Genomic DNA, 19,185 nt, shown 5'->3' with positions numbered 1-19,185 from the left:
GGTAATCTCCATAAATAAACTATTATAATTATTTTTAAAATATTTATTAAATAATATCTTGACGCTTATACAAAATAACAGGTTGGTTAATTTATTAAAACCACTTTTTTCTTAGTTTTTTTAATATTTTGGCCTTTTTCGGTTTTTTGGCAACATTCAACTGGTCAGTTATTTTGGATAAATTTAACCACTCAATTGTGCTCGTAGTGAAATTATTTGCATTAGGATAAATATTTGGTTATACATTTAAAAAAAAAATATCCCTATATGGCTTTGTACCTTTCATGGTTAACTTAAAACAATATGAATGTATATCAATTTAAGTATTAAATAAAATATGGCTGTGAATAAGTAATACGTTTACACAACAACCAAATAACTTAGGTATTTGATGCCCTGAATATAATAATTGTCCAGATCTAAAAACTTGCCACAAGACTATAAAATGTTTCACGAATTACTATTGATCCGTTTCTCATTACTTTGTACTAAAATGTACTTACAGAACTTAACAGATCAACTCATACACGAATAAACGTGTATAAAATAAGATAAAATGCATTTGACAATTAAAATAAATCAAGTTTGAGATTTGTTTCATTTAAATGATTCCCTTTAAAAAAGCGTTTGATCACATTATCTGAAACAACAGTCATGCAAAATATGCTATACTGGAAAAATAAAATAAAATTATAGAATTAACTTTCTTAACATTGTATTAACAATAGTAAGTCAACACAAAAAAATCCCTTTTACGGAAAAAACAAATTCAAAAATTGACGATTTCGAAATGTTTTATTTTGTAATTGTTTACATACAAAAAATCTATAAATATTTTGGTATTTTTTTTTACCGATAAAACAAAATAATAATTTCACTACAATAATTGTTAATAATTATGGTGTACAAATTACATTGCAGATCCCTATATAGTGTCATCTAAATATTGATATAAAACTACTATAATCTAATAATTGCCTTGGATTTAATTGATTCCGTCTAATCTATATAATTGATTTACAAAAAGAAAAAATTATACAATATTGCAAAAATAATAATAATTATAATAATAATAATAAAAAAAAAAAACTCGATCCTCGCAATAACTACAATAAGTCATATACAGGTAAATAGATATAAATAATAGGTACGTTAAATTTTGTACAAGTACGATAATATTGTAAAAAGGTTCAAAAGACTAGAATATTATGAAAAGTAGAAATTTAATAGTATTTAACTCGAACGATACACGTCAAGAGTAGCGCAAACAATACGCATAACATTACAACATTACTACTATTATAATAGTTATATATATATATATATATATAAGTTTAAAATTATTGTCAATGTTAGTTTTATGTTAATGATAAAGTAAGTGTTACAAACTCAGTTAAACTCCTATAGTAATTATAATTAATGTTAAGTTCTTCACAATGTTAGTCAATATAAAAATAATAATTTTTATTAGCACTAAAATAATTATTCATAATAACATTTATATTTAACTCCTGCGTCATCTCGACTATTTCATTTGAAATATCTACGACTCAAAAGTATAAGCAATAATAATAATATAGTAATTGTGTACTACAGTAAACATGGTATGGAAAAGATACAAAATCAAATGAGCAAGCATAACACATTATCGTATTAAACAAATTACATTCTCAATGCATAAGCATTAAATTAAAAAATAATTACAACTAGAAAAAAAAACAGGAAACATTAATATTATAATTTAAAGCTTTTGGTATAGTGTAAAAAATGTAAATTTTATATGAAAATCACTTGTACTACAACATTTTAGTAAAATCCAGAATTTAATGTTCTTTGGTTTGCAATCCGACAATAATTATTTTGTTTCTCGTTTATTACTAATATAAAATGAGCAATTGATTGGGCCTTTGACAATTTGTTTTACCCTACATTTTTAGAATAAAAATAATATGATAATTTGTATACTTTCAAACGTTATCGAAAAGTCAACTTTAAGTCTAATAAGATAATTAAAAGAAATAATGGTGATAACAAAATTGATGGAAACAAAGATTTAATATGTCAAAATTAAAATATTGGCACTTATTAGACGTTTTGCTTTGATATAGAATTTGAAACCAAACAATTATAACAGAAAATAATCCTAATAATAACTAACTAATTTTCTAAATAACTTAAAAGGATACTATATATTTACTTTAAAATAAAAAAAAATTAATAATAATAATAATAGTAAAACAATTCAAATTCGCTTTGTTCATTTATCAGAATATGTTGCAACATTTATGCAATTACCATAAATAACAGTATTAAGTATATGAGCAAATTCGTTAATGGTAATCGAATGGCAATATCAACTGCAAAACGAATCATGTTCGAGATGTCGTTAATTTTAGTAAAAACATAAATTAAAAAAAAAAAGTTAAGTTTTCAAAAACCAATTATTTAGAATCTATTAAATGCCCAAAATTATCGGTTTCTTGTTTTATACTAAATTTGTCAGTGATTTTATTTGTACATAAAAAATATCAAAATGATTACTTATAACTATGGTGGTTCACAATGATGAATAAAAACGTTTGGTATAAAAATGAAATACTTAGTGGGATAGGTCAAATATTTTTGATCACAAAAACTCGATAAGTTTAAGATCGAGTTGTGTAAATCAAAATATAAGTATACAAAATATGGACTAGAATACAAATTTAAGCTGGTTTTTCACAACTTCAATGTAGAAATAAAGTTTTAAAAAATAACTCTTTGCAATGTTAAATAATAATATAAAATCATACAGAAAGAACCAACTTGTTATTATTATATTAGCCGACACACAAAAACATCGCTAGAAACATTTAACGATCAGAACTAACATTAACCATTCTTAATAAAAAAAATACTCAACAGATAACATCTAAACATTTACATATACTTTAAAAATATTTAAATAAAAAAAACATCATCGTATAATATTACTATCGAGAATATGATATTGCTGTACAAAATAATATAAACTCGATGGTAATTTAGCTGTATAAATGAGACTATCACAATATTATTAGTCTATTGATTACTCCATGATTACTTTTGAGGAGTATTATTGTAAGTATTTATATTAAATGGTTAAAAAAAAGTCTTTTGTTTTATGTGTGATGGCCGACCATATGAATTTTACAAATTTAAATGCACTTAACATTTATCTAAGTACATAAGAGATGGTAATTAATGTTTGTTAACAACTTATATCATTCAGCGATATAACAGTGAAATTCATGTACGTATTCATGTACACAGAAACGAAAATGTACCTGATATACGTAGCAATAACGATGTATGACCAAAAAAAGGAATAGCATTAATAGTGTTTCGAACACTTGAGTAATAATTATTATAATTGATAAATCTAAGATAAAATTATCTCTAACTGTCGTAGCTGGATGATCCGTGTTCGCGGTTTGGACTCGGAGGTGTGCTGGTGTTACTGCTGTTGTTCGAGGCGACAGAATGTCTGGAGCTGCCAATCTGATGATCCTTTAACAATAATAATATGTTTATAAAAATTAGTGTTGACTGTTTGCAAACTAACAATATCAAATCCCTTTTTACTAACTTTGTACTCGTTCAAGGACGATATGCTGCGGTTTAACGAGTGCGACATGTTTGGTGGAAGATCAGTATCCGAATGGTGGTGAGGTGAATAGTTGGATCCAAACGTTTCCGCTCCCCTAGACTGAAGGAGGGACTTCTTTTTAACGTACGATCTCTTGGTGGTGGGTCCTAGAAATACACAATTTTTTTTTTATTTGTTCCAATGTAATTGAAATAATTTTTCTACACGTTGAACATACATAAATATATATTTTAAAATGTATATTATTTATACATTAACACATTAAATAGGTTGTTATTTTTTACATGCGTTCCATACAACTTGATGACAACAAATTAATTAAACTGGGTTATTCATAAAATTGTATGTTCATTTCATACTGCACAAGAATAGTGATATACCTCAATTATAGAACAAGTAAACACTTTTTAACTGTTATTTATTTTTTGGGATTTCATGCATAGAAGTTGCTACAAATAAAATACAATAGAAAACAATTTATATATACTTAATAAACTTTTTTAAATGTTCGTTAAAGCGTGGATCACTTTTTTAATAATTGCTTTTCCTTTCTTATAACCTTAATGTCAACCTATGAAATTAATAAGCTAGTAATCATTTGAGGATTTGTATTTTAGCATTGAACATGCTTTAGCCTTGGCCCTCCAGCTCGAAAACGACACATAATAGAGTAACGCAAGTAGCGCGATTTGGCGTTTGTTGTTTTTATATATAACTGTCATATATATTATGTTCTGGCCAATTAGTTTTTGTTGAAATATATTTATTGTTTACAATAACGAGCACAATTAAATGAACGGTTAAATTTATCTAAAATAACTGACCAAGTGAATGTTGCCAATAAACCAACTAAGGCCAAATATTAAACAAATTACTAAAAAACATTTGACCACAACATAAAATAAGACTATACTATCATCATATATAAGAAGATTATAGATAGGAAATAATTATTATTCAAGAGCCAGCAGACTAAAGCATGTTCCGTGTTTTATAATTCTAGCTGTTAGGCTTTAAGTAGACCGTAACTATTTGCCTGTCTTAGTACGTGAATACATTATACTAGTTAGTGTTGTAATTACTAGTAGAAATAATAGTAACATTAAAAACACAATTATAATCTCTACATAGAATAAAATGATTTGCTAATATTACATAAATTATAATAATAAAATCTACTGGGAAAAAGTTAATAATACATTTTGGGTGCATTAACAGGGTAAGGTATGATAAATTACCAAACTATACAATCAACGATAGAGTTGTGTAGGGGGTACTACTCAGGTACAAATTATCATGCCGTTCTTACCAATAACCGGATGGTATACAGGTTGTTTATTGTATTCAGCACGTAAAATTAATGAATTTTTACGTTCCTCAGAAGATCGGCGCGACATGTCAATCATGGCATGTTTTGCCGCTCTTGCGATTCTGAATTTGTCTAAATTACAATATTTAAATGGATAATTTTACTCAGTTTACTTGGTGCAACAACGAATCGATATAAAATTATTATTATAATTGTGGTTCTATATAAATTTAATTTCTTTTAAAGTTATAATAAAATTAGTTTATCTTAAAATCTACAAAGAAATTGGAAGACATATTTTTAAAATAATAAGTTTAAAAGATAGAACTTATTTTAATATAAAATGTCAATGTTTTAATTACATTAATGAGAATATAATCTTGTACGAACAAATATTTACCTGCTAATGTCGCTTGAGGCTGTTGGGATGGACTTCTTGACATTTGAAAGGAATGTTTACTGGAAGCAGTATTGAACTGTTGGGGAGGCTAATGGTACAAATTGTATTATATTAAAGTAAATAACATTTTTTAATTAAATTAAAAACACTACTTTAGATATTGGTGGCATCGAATCGGCAGTTTCGACTGTTGTGGGCAAATCGAGCAATCTTTGAATCTGTATTCCGTCACCAGGTCCCATGTGACTGATGTGGTTGAAATTTGTTGGTGCAGATATGATCTTTGATCTACGGTCAGGACCTCTTGTCGCCTTTTGGCCTTCTCGCATGGAAAACCTTCTTCTGGTACGTGGAATGGACATACTACCAGGCATCTCCCTCCACCTGATATTAATCAGCTCTCCTGTAATAATATGTTGTTGGTTAAATTAAAACATCAATAATTAATGACTACATTACAATGACATACTTTGGTGTACGTTTGATAAGTATACTATGTAGGGGAAATCGTCAATATAACACACTGTCAACGCTCCAGTGTTGTTGATAGGATGTGAATTTCTCAAGTTTAACGTCTGAACCCAATCACCACTATCCGCATTGAATATGTTGATGTGTGATTCACTATATATCATCAAATGCCCATCACAATAACCTAATGGTAAACGAAAATTAACACAATCTCTTTTTTTAGTGCTGCTTAAAATAACGACGGTAATTAATTACAATTTTAAACACTACTTACTTGCATCGACAAGATCGCTCGGATACATGATTTCTCTATCCCGAGATTTTCGACCCTGAGAATCAACGTAGATTCCCAAAGATTGAAATATTAAAAGGAACTCTCCTCTAGGGAGTTCTATGGCCTTAATGGCGTCCATCGCTGAATATGACAAAAAACCCATCATGTGGTTGTCTGGATGAACTAAAGCTATAGGCATTAATTGGAAAAACAAAAATAAATTGTTAAAACAAAACATGAACAAATAAAACAAATTTTGAACAAAAAAAAATGCCTACAAATTGGATGATGATCCCCCGTCAAGTGATATACACTAAAACCAGAATGGTAGCCGACACATAGCCTGCCGTCGGTGAATATTGTCAAACTCTGAGCTTGCGACGGTAACATTATTTCTCTAAGTCTCCTGTGTCTCTGTTTCGTCCTGGTCACCTCATAAATAATAACCTGCGAAGTGTTCTGCCAATTCGAAAATTAGTTTTTAAATAAATTATTAAATTTTAACTCAAATATTTTTTAATACCTGTCGTTTTATAGCTATACACAAACAGTATTGATGATTTGTCATTCCAGGGTATTTTTTCATCAAACCCGTGCAAAAAGTAATGCATCCTTTGCTTTCTGCCACTTTAACCCACTCAACATCGTCTCCGTCCAATGCTCTCACAGGAATTAAACGCACTTGTCTTTGTTTGCCGGACAAAACTATCAATAGTTGTTCTTCAGTAATATATTCAATTTGATATATTTTCTTGGCTTCCCCAATTTTTGCAATTTCTAATTCATAAAACACAAAAGATAAATATCTAGTTTTTTTTTGTTATGCTATAAAAGATCTTAATGCATACCTAATTGATCAAGGTCAATACAATAAAGGCCATCTTCGGTTCCGATAACCAGACGGTCAGAATCAATAATCGCACTGGCCATGGCACTTTTAGTAATTGTCAGTGTGTTGTCAATCAATTCCTTAGCTTTGAAAATCTAAAATACAAACATACATATTTAGTTTTCGACAAAAGATTCAATAGACCTGTTAGTAACTGATAAAATAGTTTTTATCTTACTACCGTCGTATTGGGCAAGTTGTTTCGTTTAAAAATTCTATGCAACTCGCTTAGAGCAACGATCCACTTATTTTTTTCACTCTCCGTGTCTGCCAGCATTAAAGTTTGATTTTTCACTCCTGGTGGATCCAAAAGAGATGTGGTGATCTATTAAATAACAATATATTTAGTTAATAAGTGACATGAGCTATTACAGTTAATTTCTATAAAGAAAAGCGATTCAAATATTTTATTATTTTTTTTAATTCATGTTAAAAACACAGTATTACTAAATACACAGTATTGTACCCATTTACCAAAATATTATATTTTTTCATGTCCTTTCAATTTAAAAAAAAAAAAAAACAAAAATTTTTAAATAATGTTACTGAAAAGTTTAGTGCAATTAATATTGGTGAAAATACTTACACGAAAAATACATGGTATATCTTTCTTGCCGGCATGAATCACATCAGATTCTCTTACAGAAGACACTGCGAATTCAGGATCTCGCATGTCCAAAACTTGAGAAACTGTTACTGCGGGTAGCGCATTACGATCTTGTGATATATCGTACAAGAATAATTTGAAATCACAAACTACCACAAACTGTCTCATCCATCCCTTCTTTACGCCACCCGATCTCGGCACTTTAACATATCCTTCGTATGCCGTTCCAATGCCACGAGTTGGATCAATTCCTAAAGGCCGTTTGGCTAAAACGATAAAATGAAAAATATTTAATAAATTACTATTGTGGTGATTCGATGACAAGTGTCAATAATATCGTACTTTGATCTGGAGGCACTGGGCAGAGTAATGGCACTTTGTCAGCACATATTGTATGGCAAACAAATCCACATACTTCACATATAACTCCTTGCCGTACAAGTCCCACCATTAGTGATGTGCAGTGGTTACATTTGGTTGGCGAAGAAAACGTTCGCACAACAAACTGGTGACATTTACCTTTTTCAGACAGTGATCTAGAATTCTAAATAAAAAACGACATAAAACTTTTAATACATAAATGAAAAAAAAAATTAGGCATAACTGAGAGCTCTACTAACTCCACTATTGTTAAAATCTGAAAAACTTGACTTGCTAATTGATAATGCTTTATTTTCTTCAAAACTTCTTTCATAACTGTCAATTGTGTCATTGATACTGTTAGATTTATTATTACCTCCAGATCCAGTTTCATTTAAAAACTGATCTAGATAAGATAACGGAGAACATGATGACTGGCCTAAAACTGTAAAAAATAAATAGGCAATTATTATTATTTCTAACACATTGTAAAACAAAAACCAAAAAGCTTAACTTACAGTTATTCGATTTAGTATTATAATAAAAAAAAACATATATTTCAAAACACAATGACTAAGGTCTAACAGTTATTAAATTGTACACCAAAATACATGTTTTTTACTAACATTTTGCACTAACGCTACAACTGTAGCATTATAGTTTATACGTAAAATATTAGGTGAACTTCCTTAAGAAACATATTTATATGTACTTTATTATTGCTTGTTAAACAGTTTAATAAAAATAAAGCAACTGCTTAGCTGTAATTCTAAGTAATTAGAGTATGTCATCAAACAAACCTAGCAATGCCATTAATATGATATTTTATTAACTAACGTGTTTACCTCATTTATTTGGCTTTACATTCATCCGATTCGCTTTTAATTTCTTATATTTATTGTACTGATATACATCGTACATCATATTAAATAATAAGTTGTTTTTATTTATGTCAATTAATTAACTAATTATACAAAAAGAAGGAAATTTAATTATATTTATTAAAGAATTATTAATTATCCAGTTAATTAAAAAAATTAATAATTTTACATAATTAATCAGTTAGTAAATAGTTGTTACTCATTTTTCAACAACAATACAAAGTCATATCTTGAGTGCACTAGTGTCACTTTAAATCTTTCAACCATTATAAATAAGAAAACATAAAACAAAAACTTACAAAATAAAACTATTCTTTTGTTACAAGATTAAATTTCCTATCAATAGAAAAGAGATACTAGTTCACTCTTAGAAGAGAATTGTCGATTGTTGACATGTCTTTTTTATCCGGATAAACAAAATATTTGTATTAAATTTAATTAACATTTGGTTTTTTTTATCATATTATATTTTATAGTTAGTTTTAAAGAATTGCAATTTTACGACCATTGAAAACATATAAAAATAAAAATAGTGACACATGCTGTACAAGGACCTGCCTATACATTTGGAGAATTAGGAAGGAGTACAAAAAATATTACTTTATTAATTACATTTATTTCAATAAAAAAAAGACATTATCAATGTAATTAGGTAGAAAATTATTCACGCTTTTAGTTGTGTTAGTTAACATTTAAAAAAAAACAAGATTAAGTTTTACAATAACAACAAGACTCAAGTTCTGACACACCAAAAGCTAATCGTTACCAACCTATTGTTTGATAAAGAAGTTCTAGTCAGAAATAGTATTGAAAGAAGATTATGATGAGCCCCCAAACACAACTCGATATTCCAATATACAAAGGCAACTTGTCTGGTTGAATAAACAAAAATAGTTAAGTATAAATTGCGTTATTAGCTAACTATTTATTTACCTACATTCTATGAAATGTTACAACTTCATAAATTGTTTACTACCCCATTTAAAATTGTCTAATTAAAAAAAATACCACTGAATCCTAATTTATAAGTTTTATGTAAACATTTTATATTTTTCTTAAATTGTAGTCACGAAATATTAATAAACAAAATTATAATATAATTATCCATAACAGTCTATCTACACCTGAGAAAAAGTTAAAATGTGTATGCACATAAGTAATAATGTTGGGAATGAAAACAAAGCTGGGCAAGATAAAGCAATATTTAAAAGTATTTATGTAAATTTTATGAACAGTTGTTAACAACACAGATAATTTTAAATGGAAATTCATTGTTTATTTTAAATATATACTTTAGAAATACTATTTTTAAAGTAAAGTCTTTTGTGCACTTGAGGAAAAACGTCAACAATTAAATAAAAAATTTGTTAATTACATTTTGCGTTTATATTAACTGACCAAATATAAATAAATTGATTTTTCAAGGTATTAAATAGTTTAGAACAAATTAAAAAGCAGTAAGAGCTAAAAAAAACTCAACAGTTTAATACATTTTGCAAAATTAATCTTCATCTATAGATTTTCGTACAAATGTGCCATTATACACATTAAATAACAGACATTAGTCATTTTTCATTAAGTAACGTTCTTTCACAATTCAACTTAATGTTATTAATTTAATCTATAATATAAATTGTATTTAGATTTCAAAATAACGAATATTATGAAATTAAATTAGAGGCACTACTAAATATTGAACACTGATATAACCTTTTTTCTTTATGTATATTCATATACCCAGCTTTGCACCAAAACAAAAATAATAAAACAATATTGAAGTTTTTTTTATTTATAGTATTATCATTTTAAATAATTTTGTAAAAACTAAAAGTAAAATACCGACTCATTTTCATATTTTGATAGGGCTCAGAGAAAGATTAACTAGATTAACTTCATTATAATTATAATTTTTTTTTTATAAGGTTAAACATAAGTATATCGACTTACAGGACTGTCTAGCATCTATTTGATTTTGAAGCTCCTTAATTAGATCATCTTTATCTTTCATGCCATACGCTAATGCCTCATAACGCTGATGAAAATCTCTCAACTCTCTAAAAAAACAAATACAAACAATATTATTGATATGTCATTGCACTATTCGATTACATTATATGATAATTATTTAGGATTTATTTATCAATGGTACTTTCAACGTACTTTTGCATGGCAATTAATTCAGATCTGGTCTTGCTCAATTCTTCACCAATCGATTGTTTGGCTTGAATTTCTGATTGCAATGAGCTTTGTAGATTTAACAATTCCATTTTATCTAATTTTTGACTTCGTCTGTTTCTCCAGCTATTATCCTACAAAGGAACTTTGATTTTAGAGACTTCTGAATAATTTTATAAAAGTATAAAAATAAAAATTGTTGTTACCAATGCTGATTGGCCATTGTTAGTTGGACATTGTTTTAAAAACTCAAGTTCTTCTTTCATTTTAGCTGCGAGTACTTGTAAATAACCTCTAGCATCTTTTTCGTCGCTTATCCTATAGAAATTAGAATAAAATTAACATATATATATATATATATATATATATATATATATTTAAAAATTATATTACTACTACCATTGTATTATGTCTGAAATTTGTGATTCCAACTGGTTAATCGTCTGTTGTTTCACAATCAATTCGTCTTTCATTCGTTTATGCTCAAACTCTATAGTACAAATAACTTCAAGGTTATCCTTTTTCTGAAAAATAATTTTATTTTATAGCATTCATTATTAATATTTTAATTTTTTTTTTAAACTATTACTTCTTTTTCTAACGACTTTTGTTTGGATTCATTTTCCAAAAGTTGATCCTTTAACTTGGTAATTTCTATATTGTACTTTGTTTGTTCTTTGTTGATTTTTTCGTTGTACTCTAATCCCAACCTTTCGATTTCGCCTTTCAAACTAAATAAATAATCTACCGTTAAATATATTATTTACTATGCTTAATTTTTCTACATTGAATGTGATAAAATTATGTTTTATTCACCAACTTTATCTATAATTTTCGAAACACAAATAATAAAGGTACATTTAAAAACCATAATATAAATAAACTCGACTTACCGACTTATTTCTTGTAACGCTCGTTGATTGGAGCCGTCATTGAGATTAGACAAGTTAGTAGAGTATGACAATGAATTAGCTCTCTCGGGATCGGCTTTAAGCTAAAAATTGTGTTACACATTTTTTATCAAAAATCAATCGATTCGTATTCATCTTGTTGGACAAAATATTTGGTAAATTACCTGATTACACTGTTCTTCACTTTTTTCACGTAATTTTCGTTCACTTAATACTTCAGCCATGGTTTCTTCTAACCGACCCTCAAGTTCTCGTCGAACTTTTTCTGAACGACGCACTTCTTGGCGTAAAATGTCTACCTTTGACATAGCTTCTTCCAACTCCTCTTCTTTATCTCTTATCAACCGGGAAAGTTTTTGTTTGTGTTGTCTTAGTTCAGATAGTCTACAAATGTAAAAAAAACAAATACACATAATTAGTAAAAAAAAAGTTAATAAACAAACATAAATTGACAATTACTTGTTTGTAACATGTCCATATTCAGTCATCGCATTATTTTTTTGTCCAACCGCATCCATCAGTTCAATTTCTTGGGCTTTCAACTTTTCTTGAGCGTCTTGTTTTTCCTAAAATATTTATTTTTATTGTAATGCTATATTCATATTTATTGTATATTATATAAGACGGTAATAATAAGTATAGTATACCTTTAGTAATTCTTCTTTTTCTTGTTGAAATTTTTTTATTATGAGATCCAATTCTTTTTCATCGCCCGAAGTTGATTTTAAGTTTTCGCGATACTTTTTCAATTGATCTTCAGAGTCTGATGAATAAAAACATCAGTTGTAATAGAGATTGACATAGGTAAAACATAATAAGACATGTCAGCTAAATGCTTTTAAAGAATAACATGCTAAGAAATGCCCGATTATATTTTATTAGAACACCAGATACTATTGTTTATGTTATCTTTTTTTAGGGTTACTAATTAAACAAAATATGTCAACAGCCAATTAGTTTTAGACAATTTTTTTTTTTTTAGAATATTGCTATTTAAACTGGTTGAAGCGAAATTATTGTTGATTATCGATTAACAAATAATAATAAACTATTATTTTACCTTCAGTTTTGTTCACGCCATCTTGTAATTTTATTCGCTTTGTTGTCCTTCCCGATGTTAGTGATTTTTCAATTGAGCCAAGGTCCGACACATGGCTGTTTTGAGTGAATGTAAAACCAATGAATGGTAAATGTAGAGCAGAAAATATTGGATTAGACGGCGTTGGTGGAAAAATATCGGTTTTTATATCAACTTCTTCGACGTCAAAATGGCTAGTGTCTGTCGGGCTCGAAACTTCTGGAATATAAGGGGCTATGCTGTCCCTAATTGTATCCCAATCTATTCCGCTGAACCAATCGTGTTCCTAAGACATCAAATGTTTTTGTTTAATAATTTTACTCTGAAAAGTTCATTAAGAAGAACTTACTTTAAAGTCTTTAATGCCAGTCTGACCGAGCCTTTGTTCAGCACTGCAAATAAGTTTTCTCATTAGATCTTTGGCCGCATCGGAAACTTGTACTTCTGGATCATTTGGAAAATCGAAACAGTTCTAGAACACACATAATTACATTTATTTCTAACAATTCCTTCTACTTTTGGTAGTTGATCACTTATTCTATAGTCTATACACACTTTGTGATTCATTATCTTGGCGTAAGTATGTACAAGAGATTCAGCATAAAATGGCGTTTCACCATAAATCATTTCATACATGCATACGCCCAAAGACCACCAGTCACATTCACGTCCGTAACACCCTTGACCGTCTTCGATGGCTTGCAATATTTCAGGTGATATGTAATCTGGTGTTCCCACAGCAACGTTGCTTTCAACATATCCGTTAGCCCCGACTTTCAAACACGATCCAAAATCCGCTAAACGGATATGACCGTTAGCGTCTAACAATACGTTATCAGGCTTTATATCTCTGTCATAAATTGAGAAAAAAAACATGTAATTGAATATATGTGATCTATAAAGGTTAATATTTTTCGTTCAGAAAATCCAAGTCAATCAATATTATAAAACATACCTATGTACATAATGTAGATCATGAATTGAATTAATAGCTAGTATCATTTCGGCAATGTAAAACCTAGCCATATCTTCAGGAAGACGATCGAAAAATTTGCTCAACAATGTTAATAAATCACCACCGCAATAATAATCCATAACAAGATACTAAAAAATCAGTTGCGTATTTTAGTTTATCACTATTTTTCCAACTCACAGTAGACTTACCAAATTTGTTGCATCTTGAAAAGCATAATGCAAATTCGTAATCCATCTTCTATCACCGTAGACTAAAACATCTCGTTCTTCCTAAAAAAGTTGTTTCCAAATAAAAAACTTAACTACACAGGAATAAAATCAGTATAACCTATGTCTATATTTATAATGATAATACATACTTGAAAACAAGCGGTTTCAGCCCTTTTGAGCATTTCCCATTTATTTAGTATTTTCATTGCATATATTTTCTCTGTTCCTTTCATGTGCACAACACATACCTCTCCAAAAGCACCTCGACCGATGACTTTTATGGTTTCAAAATCATCTCTGGTCAATCGTAGTGATTTTACACATGTTGCAACGGGTTTAACTAAAAACAAATTGTAAACATTACAAGTTGGTATAATTATTATTCTAAATAAGTTAATTATTAAGCACTTAATATTGTCGTTTAGAAACTAGGAAAAATTGAACAAAAAAAAACCCAATGTTAACAATAACTTTGTATACTAACCAAACTCAATAAAATCTGATACAGTCTTTTCTCTGCGTAATGATGAATTATTACATTCATCATACAACACGAGTAGAACATCGAGAAGGGTCTCTATGCTGAAGCATTTTCCCTGACCTTGGATTGGACCACCTAAAAACAATGCTTCCAATTGCCTTTGTCGATTATCACCTGAATGAAACAAAATGTAAATTAACAACTAAATAATATATTTGTTATATGTAAATCAAAAGAAAAGGGAAAAAAAAATTGCGTTAATTTACCCGATAATAGACTTATATCCGTCACAGTTTCAGACATTGCATTTCAGTGTTTTTAGCAGTTGAAAAAACTGTAAAATAAAAAATAAATAAATAAAGGAAATGTCAATCATAGTTTTACACATATTTCTTATAAATAACACTAGTGCCAAAAGCATTGAAATATTTCAAGTATATACACATTTAGTCTGTTGGCAATGTCATCATATTTGCAGGATACACGAATAGTTATTTGTGTATATGTATTATTTTTAAGCTAACAACTATTATTATGCTACTTAAAATATCTTTTTTATTAAAAATAATTTGATATAATTACACGTTTTTGTCTCTGAACAATGCTAACATAACATTCGTTTTAGATAAACAAAGCAGAAATTTGGATTATGACCAATAGTATGAAAAAAAAAATTAATAACCCAAAGAGCAAATAAAACGTCATAAATGAATGTCATACTTTTTATATCAAAAAATATCACTGCGTAGACTATCATAATTTCATTAAATATACAGATTACTATAATAAATACAAATTTCAACACAACATTTATTATCAGCTTTCTAGTTTCTGTCTCTATACCAATACGTTACTATTGAAATGTATTAATATAATAAATTAGTTAAATACTAGATGTCTTCGTAAAATTGGCACTATTTTTTCTTTTTAATAAAAATCTTAAATTTGTTTTTAATCTTTTTAAAAAATAGTCAACTACTAGCATTGAAAGTTTAATTTTATGTTAGTTAACTCATATTTATTTCAGTTTATATGATTGTTTTTAGCATAATTAGTTTCATGTATTTATGTCTGTTGAATAAATCATACAATACCTAATATCTTTTTTTACTATAAATTTTAAATTATCCTATAGTTTGTTTCAAAATGTTTCAGTCGTAAAATACAAATGTACGAATGCAAATTTATAAAACAATTTATATATATATTTTTTTTTTAATTTAGCATGCAAGGCATAACAGTTGTATAGTTCTTAGAATCATTTATATACATTAAAGTATTTAATAATAAAATGAGTCATGCATTGTAATAGAAAAAAATGTTTGTTGTTTATTTAGAGTATTTAAAACAAAACAATTATCATATATAATGTATAGTTTTTATTGATTTTGATTAATTGTAAGCAAATTGATTTTAAACATAATATTACCTAAAATACTGAATGCAAAAAGACAGTTTAAATTGTATTATTGAGGTTTATTGAATGGTATTTTAAAGAATTTTAAAATTATTATTAAAACCTAAAAGAATGTATTATAAATTTTATTTTTTATTATAACACAACGCGTCAATATTATGCACAACGTAAATGCAATAATATATTATTACCTAATAAAATTTACATTAAAAACAGTATCTATAATTTTGTTTCTATTTTAACACAAGGCGTTAACATTATGCACAACATAGATGCAATAAAATATTATTACCTAATAAAGTTCACATTAAAAACAGTATCTACTGTTTGTCTGATAACTTTTTGTAAACAATTTTTTCCTAGTATTTTTAAGCTCTTTTATGATAGCAGTGTTGGGTTTTCAAGGCCTATATGCTACATTATGATGATGAGTAGTTTTTTAACAGGAAATCAAAAGAAAAAATGCAAATATAGTCTGATTTTTACTAGTAGGTACTTTTTTGTTTATTATTTTTTTAAACTATTAACCAATATATGTAACGTTTTTCTTATAAGATTATTTAGTTTACTTGAGTACAATAATTTAATAATTTGAATTCTAAAATAATTAAGTGAAAAAGCTTAAATTGTATTTTTTTTCTATTTTAAAAATAATAAGGCACCATGTATACAAGGTGTTCAGTCATTAAACATTTAACGTTTTTTTTTTTTTTTTTAACAAAAATCAAAACAAAATTTAATTGAAATAATGTTGAATTTAAAAAATATTCCAACTCGTACACTTACAAACTCCCATCGCAAAGCCTGACCAAGATTACAAGGTAGTAAGAATAATATCGCACATAGAGAACATATTTAAGCAGTGCCAAATTATAAGCATATTATATTGCTAAAAGTACTACTTTAAGCAGTGTTATTTCATACCGAAATGATCAACAAATATCAACATGGTATTTGGCCGTTAAAGTAGAAGCAATACAGGGCCAATCGTATTCTAATGCGCTGACATTAACGACTAGGTAGTTATATTAGCCGACAAAAGGTGGTATTGGAATACTAACGAGCCCTACTATCACAATCGGACCGTAAACTTTGACCGTACTCACTTAGTGTTGGCTAACAGGAGGCTCGCAACCACCAGCAGCGGTCGATGTTCGATAATCGATATCAAAGGTTTTTAGGCGTTAGAACAGTGTCCGCCGTCCCACGATCGCCAGCTGAATAGTCCATCGCGGTTTTTGGTTGTTTTTAAAAATTTTTTTTTTTTTTTGGCGATCAATCCCGTTTTTTTTAGTTTGGTTTTTTTACCAAAACGCGATTACGCTAAAACGTCGTACAAAGGCCGAAACACAAAACGTCCGGAACGCGCGTCGTTTGCGCAAACAGTTGATTCTAATCCGACGACGACACCGAAATTTCCATCACTTTGCAGCAGTCTTACTCATTAAACACGGACAGTACTGACTACCGAGTACAGCAGCAGCAGCTGTTATCACACACTGTTTTGCCATGGATATTCGTTATCACCCCCACGGTGCGCAACGGTGCCGAACGTTTGGCCACCGCTTGTTCCATTGTGTTCCGTATCGACCGCCTAGGCCCTACGGCATAACATAATATTGTATGGAAACGGAATAGGAATAGGTGATACCACCGACACTAAGCGGATTTAGGCGCATTGACCTTTTTGCCCGACCGAATACAGTGTATACTATATACATGTACTCTTATGTACATACGTACAAACACAAATGCACGCTTATATACCTACATACATAAAAAAAAAAAACACCAGTGTTGTGCGAGTAAGTATTGGAGAGGAAGCGAAGGGGACATCCGCTCCCCCCCTCCCATCGACCGTATTTTTTTTAAACACCCAGTTATTATTATGGTGGGTGGGTTAGTTTTTTACTTTACAGCTGTGCCTATCGAAAATTCTTTTACTTAAGGCAAAATAAATACACTTTAAAACTGAGGATATATTTGCATATTATAATAGGTATTCAAAATATGGGGAAAAAAGTATCAGAGGGGCTTTAGTCTCACCGACATATATTTACATATATTTAATAATTCCTTTACCCATAAAATGGTAGGTACATGCCCGTTGTTAAGGAACGCGTTCTTCTGGAACCCGACGTGGGCATTATTTAAAAAGGTATTTATTGAAATAAATTTAAATATTAAGTTTTATTTCTTAAACAAAAATATTTAAATAAACTCAACTAATAAATAAACACATGTATGGTTTTCTTTTCTTATAGAAGTAATAATTGTAGAAAATATTGATGTACCTATTTAGATAATAAATCAAATATATTGTATTAGTTGCACTAAACAAATTTATTTTTAATTATTTGTTATTTGTTATTTAAATAAATAATTACCTACTCAGGTCTGTTTTAAATTCGTCGATTTTTTAAGGGACTAGTCTTGATATTAATTCGAATACTTTTTTTGGAACCTAAAAATAATTATATTCTTTCTTTGAGAAAAAGAACAAACAAATGTTTATTCTTATTATTTAGTTCTTTAGATAGCATTTTTATTCATTTGTTAATCACCAGTAATATTTGTAGTGTAATTGATAATTTGTAAACGTATATTGTAAAACAAATTTTTATTTTTCAGTATAAATCAGAGTATAAATTTAATATATTTTATAACTTTGAGAATTGTTTTCCTTATGTACGTTTTTTATTTTAAATACGATTGGGCTTTTAGATTTTTCTAGTCGCACTTAATTTTGAGTTATTGCCAAAAAAAGTTCAAAAATCAATTGTCAAAACTTATTTTAAACTAACCCTTCTCTAAATATTTATGAATATAAGAGATAAAATATATTTTGTTTAGTTTAAGATGCTAGTCAGCATGTAATTAACGTACCTGTCATTTTAGCCAATATTTCTAAAATATTAGCAAAAATAAAAAAAATGTCTCTCAAATTCTGCAAACACTAATGAAAATAATAAGGAAAATAGGTTTATTAATTTATACATCTGAAGAAAAGTCAAGTATAGACTATAGATCCATATTTTAAGAATAAATAATTAGTTTTTGCACATTTTGAAAAGCAATATTTTTAATAGGTTTTTGATTATATCTTAAAGTTCAATTAA

General features: G+C 28.2%; 1 protein-coding gene across 2 annotated transcripts; it reads right to left on the bottom strand.

The window, feature by feature from the left end:
• Positions 1–834: 834 nt before the first annotated feature.
• LOC126836445 (serine/threonine-protein kinase Genghis Khan) lies at positions 835–17,534 on the bottom strand. 2 transcript variants are annotated; one of them, XM_050569838.1, is made up of 32 exons: positions 17,173–17,534; positions 14,916–14,983; positions 14,653–14,823; positions 14,318–14,508; positions 14,148–14,228; positions 13,939–14,087; positions 13,539–13,833; positions 13,333–13,455; positions 12,966–13,269; positions 12,553–12,668; positions 12,365–12,471; positions 12,070–12,289; positions 11,888–11,988; positions 11,584–11,725; positions 11,394–11,518; positions 11,201–11,312; positions 10,980–11,128; positions 10,767–10,873; positions 8,199–8,383; positions 7,921–8,122; positions 7,558–7,844; positions 7,150–7,296; positions 6,931–7,066; positions 6,606–6,859; positions 6,361–6,541; positions 6,083–6,271; positions 5,807–5,992; positions 5,490–5,740; positions 5,338–5,425; positions 4,938–5,069; positions 3,608–3,774; positions 835–3,528 (listed from the first exon to the last, which is right to left on the bottom strand). In XM_050569838.1, the coding sequence occupies exons 2-32, from the start codon at positions 14,950–14,952 to the stop codon at positions 3,418–3,420; spliced, it is 5,046 nt and encodes a 1,681-aa protein (XP_050425795.1). In that variant the 5' UTR covers positions 14,953–14,983; positions 17,173–17,534; the 3' UTR covers positions 835–3,417. The 2 variants fall into 2 exon arrangements, with proteins under 2 accessions (XP_050425795.1, XP_050425796.1); XM_050569839.1 differs by having other exon boundaries at positions 7,153–7,296; positions 17,173–17,533.
• Between the last annotated feature and the right edge of the window lie 1,651 nt (positions 17,535–19,185).

This window comes from Adelges cooleyi, unplaced genomic scaffold, assembly GCF_023614345.1.
Source record: "Adelges cooleyi isolate 19-005CV unplaced genomic scaffold, UGA_ACOO_1.1 ACOO_flye_CR_arks_rails_tigmint_CR_PRNA_247, whole genome shotgun sequence".
Lineage (NCBI taxonomy): Eukaryota > Metazoa > Arthropoda > Insecta > Hemiptera > Adelgidae > Adelges > Adelges cooleyi.
Note: the sequence above shows the minus strand (reverse complement) of the source record. Positions and strands in the feature narration are given on the sequence as shown.

What these genes read in the sequence shown, in the direction of transcription:
- LOC126836445 (XM_050569838.1), bottom strand. Translation starts at nt 14,952, where the DNA reads ATGTCTGAAACTGTGACGGATATAAGTCTATTATCGG. An exon ending in CTGGCATTAAAGACTTTAAA is followed by an intron (nt 13,270 to 13,332) that starts GTAAGTTCTTCT and finishes TTGATGTCTTAG; the next exon opens with GAACACGATTGGTTCAGCGG. An exon ending in GCGTTACAAGAAATAAGTCG is followed by an intron (nt 11,726 to 11,887) that starts GTAAGTCGAGTT and finishes TTATTTATTTAG; the next exon opens with TTTGAAAGGCGAAATCGAAA.